We start from the raw sequence: 12569 nt of genomic DNA on the forward strand, positions 1-12569 counted from the left end.
GCTGTTTAAAACTAATAGTGGTATCACAAATGCACCATTTCACCAAGTTAGTGCACACCTGTATTCACACAAAATCAATTCATACAAAATTGAAGGATGAAAAAACAGTAGTGCAAAGAACAGTCTTGTCTCCTCCCATTATTTCTTTTTACTTTTTCATTTCACAACCTTCCATCATGATGGACGCATTCAACATTAAACCGGTTATTTTTCAGCAGGCACTCACATGTGATGCATATGTTACTTTGTTGGATAACCAAATATGAAAGGAGCTTTATTTATTTTGAGAGAAACCGATACTGCTGTGCTGTATCATATAATGGGATCAAGATGAAAGATAGAAATACAAGGGAAGAGGGAGAAAGTTATGAAGCAATAGATTTGTAATGTTAAATGAGTCCAGCTTGTGTGGCCTTCAAGTTTGGCCACTCTTTGGAAAGATGTGTGTAATTAAAGCGAACAAAAACAAGGGCAGAATGTAACCATGGTAAAACACAGGTTTCCCTTATTTGTTACGAGAAAGAAGAGTCAAAATGATTGAGCTCTCACAGCTTTGTTGTGAGATTTCTTGGCATCATTATCAATTTAAGCATTCTTTTAGCCTGACATGGTGCTATTTAATGGATGAGGATGAAAACAGTTGAGGTTTGATTCTGTGCCTCTTTTTTTTTTTGTCTCATCTTTGCAAAAAAAAAAATTACAAGCCAAATTATTTACAGGAATCAGAGTAATTCTTAATAGGAAATACAATCAGGATTTTTTTTCTAGAGGAAGAATAAAATTTGAGGAAGAAGAGTTTGCCATTTTGATGTGTAATGTTTTGGAAAGTGGATGCCATCCCTGTTTCCAGGAACTCCTATCAAACGCCGAGTCCTTAATGATATATTCCCCACAAATTCTTCTCATCATTCGTGATCAGGAATGGTTACACATTGATCACATTGATGTGTGTACAGGGTGTATAAACATGCCTCCCCGCCCCAACACACACGCACAAACACATACACACGCACACGAACAATTAATGCAAGACATGTGGCAAGTCTTTGCTCGGACGCTTCTTCTTCAGTGGTAATGAAGGGCTATTTCTCCTCAGGTGCTTGATGCTTTAGCTGCATGATGGCCACTGAGGGGATTTAAGACAATTATGATTTTACATCATAATGTAGCCGCAAGAGGGCACAAGCCAGTGTCTTATTGTACCGGTCCCAAGCCCGTATAAATACAGACGGTTGTGTCAGGAAGGGCAACCGACATAAAACTTTTACCAAATCAAACATGCAAATCAAATCTATGACTTCCATACTGGATCGATCGAGGCCATGGTTTACAATGACCGCCATCGGTGCTGTTCACCTATAGGGTGCCAGTAGAAATTGGACTATTGTTGGTCGAAGACGGATAGGAGGAAAGTGTGTTCGTAGGAAGACAGAGAAGAGGAACGCCAAATGTATAGGACTGAGATTAGGAATGTGAATGTTGGAACTATGAGAGTAAAAGGTAGAAAGTTGATTGACATGCAGAGGAGGAAGGTAGACATATTGTGTGTCCAGGACATCAGGAGGAAAGGTAGCAAGATTAGAAGTTTAGGAGCAGAGTTCAAGTTGTTCTATTGTGGTTTAGATAGGAAGAGAAATGGAGTAGGAGTTATAAGGAGACTTGGTGGTGGAATGAGGTGGTACAGGAGTGTATACAGAGAAAGAGGTTAGCTAAGAAGAAGTGGGACACTGAGAGGACTGAGGAGAGTAGACAGGAGTACAGGGAGATGCAGCGTAAGGTGAAGGTAGAGGTAGTAAAGGCCAAACAAGAAGCTTATGATGACTTGTATGCTAGGTTGGAAAGTAAGGAGGGAGAGACTGATTTTTACAAGGTTGGCAAGACAGAGAGACAAAGATGGGAAGGACCTGCTGCAGGTTAGGGTGATTAAGGATAGGGATGGAAGTCTATTGACAGGTGCCAGTAGTGATGATCGAGGAAAATGAGAGAGAAAAAAGACTAGAAAAGGTGGCTGTTGTGGACCAGGAAATAGCAAAGATTAGTCAGGATGAAGTGAGGAGAGCATTGAAGAGGATTAAGAGTGGAATGGCACTCGGTCCTGCTGATATACCTGTGGAGGTATGGAAGTGTCTAGGAGAGGTGGCAGTAGAGTTTCTGACTGGGTTGTTCAACAGGATCTTAGACAGTGAGAAAATGCCTGAGGAATGGAGGAGAAGTGTGCTGGTGCCCATTTTTAAGAACAAGGGAGATGTGCAGAGTTGTGGCAACTACAGAGGAATAAAGCTGATGAGCCATACAATGAAGTTATGGGAAAGAGTAGTTGGAGCTAGAAGTGAGCATTAATGAGCAGCAGTATGGTTTCATGCCAAGAAAGAGTACTACGGATGCAGTATTTGCTTTGAGGATTGATAGAAAAAGACAGAGAAGGCCAGAGGGAGCTGCATTTTGTCTTTGTAGATCTGGAGAAAGTTTATGACAGGGTTTCCGGACAGGAACTGTGGTATTGTATGAGGAAGTCTGGAGTGGCAGAGAAGTATGTTAGAGTGATGCAGGACATGTAGGAGGACTGTCGTGGTGAGCTGTGCTGTAGGTGTAACAGAGGAGTTCAAGGTGGAGGTGGGACTGCATCAGGGATCAGCTCTGAGCCCCTTCTTGTTCGCTATGGTGATGGACAGGCTGACAAACGAGGTTAGACAGGAATCTCCATGGACTATGATGTGTGCAGATGACATTGTGATCTGCAGTGAGGGCAGGGAACAGGTGGAGGAGAAGCTAGAGAGGTGGAGGTTTGTCCTGGAAAGGAGAGGAATGGAGGTTAGCCGCAGTAAGACAGAATACATTTGTGTGAATGAGAGGAACCCAAGTGGAAGAGTGAGGTTACAGGGAGAAGAGATCAAGAAGGTGGAGGATTTTAAGTACCTAGGGTCAACAGTCCAGAGCAATGGAGAGTGTGGAAAAGAGGTGAAGAAGCGTGTACGGGCAGGATGGAACGGGTGGAGGAAAGTGTCAGGTGTGATGTGTGATAGAAGAGTTTCAGCTAAAATGAAAGGAAAGGTGTACAAAACTGTGGTGAGACCAGCGATGTTGTTTGGTCTAGAGACAGTGTCACTGAGGAAAAGACAGGAGACAGAGCTGGAGGTAGCAGAGATGAAGATGCTGAGGTTCTCTCTGGGAGTGACCAGGATGGATAGGATCAGGAATGAGTACATCAGAGGGACAGCACATGTTAGAGGTTTTGAATTCATTTGATTCTGTTTCAGTTTTCTATCCCTGTCACCTTTTGTCTTTGCCACTGAATGTATTCATTCTTGCTGGGATCACAAGATAATGGATATGGATGGATGCTAGCTAGTAAGCATGCAAGGTTTTTGGATTTGTTTTATTTTTAAACTATAATTCTTAGATATTGCTGCTTTGAACTTGTCGCTAATCTCTCTACAGAGCCAGTCTGTTTTATTTTAGCCTTTGCATGCTAACTATAAACCTTCCCTTCTGTCTTAGTTTGCCTGCTAACAGTAAAAATTGACTGCGCGGCCTATAAGAATCATATATCAAGAATATTAACTTTTCAGTAGTGCAGTTTCTTGGTATCAAAATACACAGAATCTGAAAGGATGAAGTTGCAGATGTTGATGTTTTAGTTGTTTGTCCCTGTGTGTGTGTGTGTGTGTGTGTGTGTGTGTGTGTGTGTGTGTGTGTGTGTGTGTGTGTGTGTGTGTGTGTGTGTGTGTGTGTGTGTGTGTGTGTGTGTGTGTGTGTGTGTGTGTGTGTGTGTGTGTGTGTGTGTGTGTGTGTGTAATCAATGCATGTGTGTTTGTATCTGGGATTCACTTGAAGTCTTGGTGTGTTTTCCAGTCAGATTCTTCGGTGACCATAACCTGCGCCAATGGAAAGTGGAACAAGCAGGTGTCGTGTGAGCCTGTGGACTGTGGCCTGCCCGACAAATACCACGTCCACCCTGCTCATTTCGACTTCCCTGAGGGCACCACCTACGGAAAGAAGAGTACTTTTCAGTGTCGAGAGCCTGCTCAGCTCGTAGGTGAGATGTAGAATGGCATGTATAAACATGCATAAACACATACAGTACATATTTTCAGGTTTCAGAAATTTTATTGTTTTTCCCTTGGATTCTACAAATTTAATGCACATTTGCATCCTGAATAATTATATCCATGAACAGGTTAGGTTAAGGATAAGAATAAGGGTTAGGTGCTTCCACAGTCTGATTTTTTTGTCTAATTTTCAGCAGATGTAACAAAAAGTTATTTAAACAAAGTTATCATTTAGGTTAGGTTTCTTACATACCTCCAACTGTTGCCACAGTTTTTAAAATCTTTACCTTGCTGTGCTTTTATTAATGTAAATGTGTAAGGAGCACAGTATTTAAGAAAGTGTTAAGAGAGCACAAATGGGCCCAAACAGAATTTATTCAAGCTTTTATTTCTATTTCATTTTCATCGGAGCTGTTTCCGAGGCCATTCCAAAAAGCGTCTTTTTTTATAATTATATTATTTTATAATGTTATTCTATGTTATTCTATTCTATTTTTCGTCCAATCTTCCTGACCAACCATGATTTTCATTTCGTTACCTTTCTGTTCCCCCCTCAGGTACGAACAACACCCTCACCTGTCTGGAGGACGGTCTGTGGTCCTTCCCAGAGGCTCTTTGTGAGCTCCGCTGTCCGGCACCTCCTCCTGTGCCAAACGCTGTTCTGCAGACCAAGCGCTGCAATGAAACGGGCCTCAAAGTGGGCACCCTTTGTAAATACAAGTGCAAACCAGGCTACCATGTGACCAACAAACCCAAAAGGTAAATGAATAAATGGTTGTTTGGGTCTTCATCAAAACCTTTCCAATAAAACAAGTCTAAATATTGGTTGTGTCCTTTCCTTCATAGGCGTGCATTTAAGCGCCAATGCACGGAGGACGGCAGTTGGCTAGAGGGGGCTTGTGAGCCAGTGACTTGCGATCCCCCTCCTCCCATCTTCCACGGCTCGTATCACTGCACCGACAGCTTCCGTTTTGACAGTGTCTGCAGACTCAACTGCTCTGATCCTGCCGGTAATACTGCTATCACCGCCGCAGGAGGCTCTGCCCATACGGTGAGGCTGCTGCACGCTCCATGCAAGCAGGTCCGTCCATCTCTTTCCTCTCTTTCTATTCTTGCTTTATACATTTGTTTTCCTTCTGTCCTGTGTATGAAAAGTTTGCACTCTCTCTTTTTCTCCCTTCTTTGCATCTCTGTTGTCTTTCATTTCTAGGCTCAACTGCATATCAGTTAATAAAGGGAATAGTTTGTAATCTTTTAAATACATTTGTATTTGTTGGCTATCTCCCCACTCGACCGATCACGGATAGATCTCTGTTTTTTATCTAATAACTTATAAGTACACCATATTCACAATAGCTAATGAACGCTGCGTTCTCGCTGCTTCTCTTTCTCCCTGTCTCCCTCAGCCCTACTCAATTTGATGTCATGCTAATTAGATTGTTATTGATTTCTAGAATAGTTCTGCTGCCACAGACTTTTGAAATGTATACACCTTTTAATCTGTTCTGCCTCTCAGGCGTTGTGGGTTGGATAGCTGATAAAAATTGGATTGTATTTCCCCCTCTGCAATGGGATGCCATCTCAGTGTCCTTGGCCTGCTGCTGTTTGCATGTCAGTGTGTGCGTCTAGTTTTTAGTCAATATACGTCTTATTTTCAGGGCGCAGGCTCCAATGTGATCCGCTGTAGGAAGGATGGAAACTGGACAGGGTCATTCCGCCTATGCCCACACAGCAAAGGCCAGTGTTCCTTACCACAGAACCTCCATTATAGCCTTCAGTACACATGCAAGCGAGGGCACGGCATAGGTGTGTATGCACACATCTACTGTTTTATAATCAAACTATTCATCATTGAAACAGTTTATTATTTTTAGTTTTAGTTGGTGCTGTAATAATCTCAAACTGTTCTGAACTATGTGACCCAGTACTTTAAATATCACTCAATATTGTCGTTTGCGAATGCACATTTGGTTTGTTCATGCTGTTCTTTCATTGTTTTTTTCCCTTCTCTTGCTGATACACACACCCTCACACACACGTAGGGGAAGAGTGTGAGCTGATGTGCAGGGAGAGTAACAACGAAGTGGTGATCCTTCCTAGTAACATGACAGTAGACAGTGTACTGAGGGAGCACTGGAGGAACCCACACAAAGTTAAGGTAAGTCTGTGTCTTTGTGTCCACTGACAGATGCACTTCACAATGTTCTGTGATCCACAACTTCCCTGTAAGGAATTTCACACATAGCGCCAACATCCTGGTTCTATTACCAACACAGCAAAAACCCAGCTTGTGCTTTTGTGCCAAATGGCAACCAAATATTTGTCTTAGAAGCATGGCAACCCTTCAAACATTTGATTCTATTTTTGATTGTGAGCGTGAAAACATGCCGCTGCTCCCTCAGCACCTCTGTCCTCAATATGACGTTTCTACTGCCTTCCCTGAAGAAACAAAAAGCTGCAAAAGTATCATCGGAAATTAAGTCTTAGAGTGACAAGTGGCAAATGATTGCACAATTTGTAACTTTCATTTTTTCATGTATTTGTCTTCACCAGAAATGAGCATGAGTTGAAAAGAACACTAGAAAATGCTTTGGGCCCACACTTTTACTGTGGCCAAGTTTTAAAACCTTATCAAATTGCTAGTCACGAGTAATCGCTGTAATTTTCTAAAATAAATGTGACGCTCATTTGTTAACGACCTCATTCGATTTAGATTTACCTCCCAGCTTCTGCCTGTATATTAAGTGCTGTGCTGAAAGCGTGAAGATAGCAAAAAATACTGAGGTTAGAGGTGGAGGAAAGAGAGGTCATTAAACACAGCAGTGCACACCTTGTGCCTGTGGGAGTGTCACCAGCACATGAGTGGCACCCCGCCCCACATGGTGTCCTTTGGGACATTTATGCCACTAGTGGTTGAGATGCAAGAAACAGGGTTAGGGTGATAAAGTGTATATGTGTGGATATATCTGTGCACATTAGAAAGTACTAGACTACATCTATTTGTGGAATTTTATATCTTGATTGGTGTCAGTGAGGGCTAATTTATTTTAGGTGTCAGCTTAATGCCCTTATAGCGATCGTCTGCTTAATAGCGTCAAGTAATGCAAGTCAAGAAAGAAAAAAAAAGATCCCCTGTTGAGTAGAGGAACGCATTGTATTTCTCGCTGTATTTTTTTCCCTACAACTCCCTTTGTTTTTGTTTAAGACTTGCGCTGAGTCAGCAGCTTTTTGTGGTGGGTGAGGGGAGGGGGGGGAGAGAAGGGTGACATCGGCAACATGGATATGAAATGATCTGTTTTTCATGGATTTGTGTAATTGATATGATTTTGTACTTGTTGGTAATGTGAGACAAAGAGGCTATGCTGGGGGACAGCGGATTGCAGGGAGGGAAATTAAAGCACTGGAACCCGAATCAGGCTTGGGATGTGGTAGAAGAAGGATGAGCTTTGCACAATGGTGCAAAAATACATCCAAAAAATTATTTTAACACATTTGCATTTTCACTAACACCAGTGTCCTAGTCAAAGGGATCCATATTGTTCTCCCTCGAGTGGACTTCTGGTTAAATTCTAGTAGCAGAAACAGATTCAACAAGAAATCAAATAAATACCCAAAGGCTGAGGAGAGCAGGCACAAGGCATGCAGACTCCCTTAGATGCTTCATGTAGTATCCAAAAGAATATCCACGTCCTCAAATACACTTTCTAGTTCTACTTTGCTGAGTCGGAGGTTAATGTTTCCCAACTTAATAAGTGATTTTGATTTATTGCCTTTATACCAGTTGTATTTCAGTTCCTGGTGTGACCCACTTACAATTCTCTTCTGCTCCCCTACTTCCACCACCTCCTCTCCTTTCTGTCCCTCTGTCTCTAACAATTCTGCGCCCCCTTCCCCATCACCACCCACCCACCCACCCCAAGTGCCCTCCTCCCCCTTTATCAGCAAAATTACCCTGTCTGGCTTGCTGTGGAATTAGTCATTTTTTACATGACATGACCTCGTCTGTGTTGGCTCTGAGATAGGGATCTATTTTTATGTGGTATCAGTGCCTCGGGGAGGCTTCAGAGGGTGAGGATCCTATACGTAGTGAGGGTGAGGCCAGGCTACCATCATGGATTATTATGATTTACGGTCTTTCCATGAAGGGAAAAAAGGGAGAAAATGAGAGAAAGAGCAAAGAAGAGTTTCTGGATGACATCATCATAGTAGAGAATGGGATAAAGAGAATAGAATAGAGAAGTTGCAAAAAGTTTCACTGGACAAAAACATGCTTAATCTTCCACTACAGCAGGACTAACATCACAGCCCTCACACTGAACACAGCACATACTGTACATCACAGAGACGCCGGCATTCTCCTTTGAAGTACTAGGGAAGTACAGCTGTGGCATAATTACTCCTGCATCTCTCTTTTTTTCTCAGATGCTATGTTGATCTTTCTCTTCACCTCCAACACCCCATCTGTCAATTTTGCATTGATTTGCTGACAGCACTGAAATGAAAAATACCTTAGTATGCAGCAACAACAAAAAAAGCATGTCAACTTTGTGAGATACTGGGACACAGGGGCTCTGACAAATGGTCCATCCAAAGCTAACGCTCTGCTGTGGATTGCAGTTTAGATCATAGCCACTACTATTCCAGTCTAGGATTGTACCCAGTAAGCAAAGCCCTCCCCTTTGTGCTGGCTTCAGTTAACATTGAGTAGACCACTTCCCCTATTCTTTACACATAATATGCTGTATGAACATATGGGCGATTCAAGAGCCACCTCTCCTGAGCCAAGTGTTTTCTGCATCATTTCAATATAGAATGCGTTCTGGAAAGGTATTTGAGAACACGATGCTCGTCTCTCTTCTAACTTGCTAAGCTTCATAATAAAAGCGTCCAAGTAGAGCTTGATACCTTTATCTATATATTTCCCTGTCTTTGGTGTGAGAATCTGTGTGTGGATAATAAGTGCCTCAGACTTAAATCAAAGTTAGGGTTGTCCAGATGGTGCGCATGCCACACAAACAATACCCCAACCTAAAGAAAAGCATCAGTATTTCTTAATTAATTTCTCTTTTATCTTATCTTTCAGAATATAGTCTGCACGATGGGACTGAAATGGTATCCACAACCAGAATTACTCCACTGCATCAAAGGATGTGAGGTAAGGGCCTCACCTGAATTATATTTCTTCTTCTTGTGTTTTGGAGTAATAGTCTCATCTATCACAGGAGGAAGTACTTTAACCCTTATCCAATATGATTGCAGAGTTGGAAGCAGCCATTGCATTATGTTGTGATGTCACAATTGATGAATACAGTCACAGAGATAAAAAACTCACCAATTTGCTTGTTTGTTCACATATCAACTACAATTGGCTAGAAAACAAATGGGTTTCAGGTTGGAAAAACTCCAAACCTTTGCTGTTTTTATTCATTAGATTTAGACATATGATGGATTGACAGGTACTAGGATAGATAAAACACTCAAACCAACCTGAAGACTGACCCTCTTGTCAGAATATTTGGATTTACAAAGTCTAAGCATACTTGCAGTCAGGGCTGTGAGTTGGCTGCTGGATTTAATTTACAGGTTAGCAGATTTTTGTTGAAGTTCAAAAGAAAGTAGTATTTTATCTGGCATAAAAACGGGTTACCATTTGTGTCTGATGCCAGTTACTAAAGGAAGCCGTGGTGACATTTGTGAGACAGCTGGAAGTGCAGTTGCTACACAGTTAGGCTATCTGTTATTAGATTAGTGAATGTGATTCATTCTGATGTTATTGCTTATTTTTTTTATGTTTTGAATAATGTTTTACAATAATCAAATCCTAAACTTTGCTGCTCCTCTAAAAATGGAGAATTCGACCTCAATTCAAGGGAATAGCCACCAAGTCGGCCACTCTATTTGACCAATGTATTGAACCAATGACCTGATTAGTTAAATAGAGTTTCTGTTGGAGTCTTTTTGCAATGAAAGTGGTGTCCTTGGTTTGATTCATGGGTCATATCCACCAAGAACTTCAAGTGATGAAATAATATGGAAATTAAAATTTTCAGAATCATCTGCAAATTTTGGAATGAGTCCTCTAAAGATCCATGAAACACTCTAAAGGACAATGCCGCTATAACTTGTTCAGTGTTCAGCCATTATCACCCACTTTAAAGTAGACCTCTGTTCTCACTCAGTCTTGCCATTGACACTCAATCTCTCTTGTGCAGCCATTCAAGGGAGACAACTACTGTGATGCAGTCAACAATCGCGCCTTCTGTAACTATGATGGAGGAGACTGCTGCCAATCCACTGTCAAAACCAAGAAGGTTAGATCCTACAGAGATTATACAGTAACTGAATATTAAGCTACAGATGACTGAACAAATTCTTCCATATTGATCTTGCTGTATTGTATATTTCCCTGACTAAGAATCAAATCATTTCATTTTACTTTTTGGGAAAAGGTACATCATCTTCAGCAGTCTGATCAAATTAATGCTTCCTCTGGACCTTTACATAATCTGCCACGAATGCTTCAGATGTTTAGTCATGAAGGCAGAAATAGTTTGTCTTCTGGTTAATACTATTTTCGAGAAATACATCCTTATTATTTGTTCTATATTTGATTAATTTGGTTTGTCTCTGAAAGAACACTTTACTATTAAATGTCCTCTAAATAGCCACATTCTCATTGTTTAACTTAAGGTTCAATAGCAGTGAAAAATATCCGAGAGTATCTTCTGGTGCTCTGGAGGGTAGGTGTTGCAACACCATGACCTGAGTTGAATTTAATAGCCCTGTTTGTCTGCTACAGAGAACATATCTGATTTCTAAATGACTTGTCTTGTGTCCCTCTTTGCAAGAATAGGGATTTTTTTGCCTTCATTATGGGCCCCATGTAGTCCATGCAGGAGATTCCGATCTTGGATAAAGAAGAAATGTTTGCATTGTCAGCAGACAGTGTTGATGTGCCACTCAGCTGCCTGCTTCCCAAGCAAACAGTCTCAAATGCAGAACTTAAATGAACTTTTCTGCTAATGTCTCCATCTTATCTAACTTCAAGGTATTAACTCTTGTCCTTTGCTATAGCTGACTTGTTGACTGAGCCACCAGACAGACAAGCATCTGAGATAGCATACTGCTAACATTTGTTTGCCGGCGAAAAACTAATTATCTGGTCAAGCTTAGTGCATTACATTTGCATGTAAAGCTAAAGTCACTTGCATCTCTCGCTACCTACAGCATAATTCTTGCACCATGCTAGCTGCTGTTAATCAGACACAGACACTGATGCGCCCCCTCCAGCCACATTAGACAAGAAAGAGCATTTTGGATGTAAAACAAAAGAATTATGCTCTTCCTATTAAAAAGATTTTAAAATTGACAATGACATACTTATGACTTCAAAAAAGCAATAACTAAAAGTGATTTCAGTTGGACTTAAATCAAGTGTACCCGCAAAGGGCGGCACAAGTACCTGATGTTAGGTAGTTTAGTAGCTGCAGGACAGTCGGGGATCAGCTCCCTGTTAAGTGATGTCACCTCTGAAGTGGTTCACACTATCTCATCTCATCCTGCATATTCTGGCCCTAATCCAGTGCAGGGACATAGCCAGAGTTTGCATAACTAACTTTTACTGACGGACCCCAATAGGTGGACAGACTATTGAATTATTGGTGTAACAAGAGGTCAAGCCATGTGATAAACTCATTGTATCACTTCTACTGGAAAACAGTTTTTCCCACCCACCTTTTGATCCCATCTTTTGCTGTTTTCTCTGACTCAGTCACGCATGAAACTATTTCAGAAGAATTGCTTTGAAAATAACCAATCATGAAGTGATTTAATGGCTGCCAGAGGCCAAACAGGTTAGTGTTGGTAAGGAACAAAAAGAAGGAAACACTAAGGAACAAAGCAGACAATGATATATGAGAAAAGATAGATGTTTGATAAAATATATTTTGCTTCTTATTTTAAGTCATTTGTCTAATTAATGCTGCTTGCTTGCAATGTTTAATGTTGTGTTTAATTTAAAAATACCTTATTTGCATAAAACTCAAAATAATTTCATTGCCAATTCAAATTTCCTCTGTATTTGTTATCAATTTGGTACTTGTGTTTAGTTGGACATTTAGATCTGGTTGTTTATTTGTCTTGGGCAAAGCTGAGTCATCCATATCTGATTGGCCCAGTCAAAACAGAAACAGACTGTTTAGCGCAGGATTCTAATTTTCCCCAAACTGAACCTATACTGGCTGGAGTCCAAGGACAGAGTTGCATAAAAAGCTCAAAAAATAAAATGTCACTATTTCTGACAAAAAGGAGTCTGATTAACTTTTTATCACATTCTGTCTCCTTTGAGCTGCTGATGAACACACAAGCCATGTTTTTCCTCTAGAAAGAAATAATTGTTCTTCTCCAGACCACAATAGAGGACCTCGTCCCAACTTGTTTAATTACCCCTAAATATACATTTTTTGTTACAAAATCTTTTGTCTTCATAACAGCGGAGGTCAATGCCAATGACGAATTACC

The 12569-nt window shown here is 40.9% G+C and overlaps 1 protein-coding gene across 1 annotated transcript in view; it reads left to right on the plus strand.

Annotated features, from left to right (window-relative positions):
* Nucleotides 1-12569, plus strand: part of LOC137608944 (pappalysin-1-like) — a 76404-nt gene that overhangs the window by 56668 nt on the left and 7167 nt on the right. Inside the window, exons 15-21 of the mRNA XM_068335590.1 lie at nucleotides 3853-4036; nucleotides 4607-4808; nucleotides 4896-5100; nucleotides 5708-5855; nucleotides 6092-6207; nucleotides 9133-9204; nucleotides 10262-10360. Of these exons, the coding sequence (XP_068191691.1) occupies nucleotides 3853-4036; nucleotides 4607-4808; nucleotides 4896-5100; nucleotides 5708-5855; nucleotides 6092-6207; nucleotides 9133-9204; nucleotides 10262-10360 (1026 nt within the window). The remainder of the gene's footprint in view (nucleotides 1-3852; nucleotides 4037-4606; nucleotides 4809-4895; nucleotides 5101-5707; nucleotides 5856-6091; nucleotides 6208-9132; nucleotides 9205-10261; nucleotides 10361-12569) is intronic.

This window comes from Antennarius striatus, chromosome 15, assembly GCF_040054535.1.
Source record: "Antennarius striatus isolate MH-2024 chromosome 15, ASM4005453v1, whole genome shotgun sequence".
Taxonomy (NCBI): Eukaryota; Metazoa; Chordata; class Actinopteri; order Lophiiformes; family Antennariidae; genus Antennarius; species Antennarius striatus.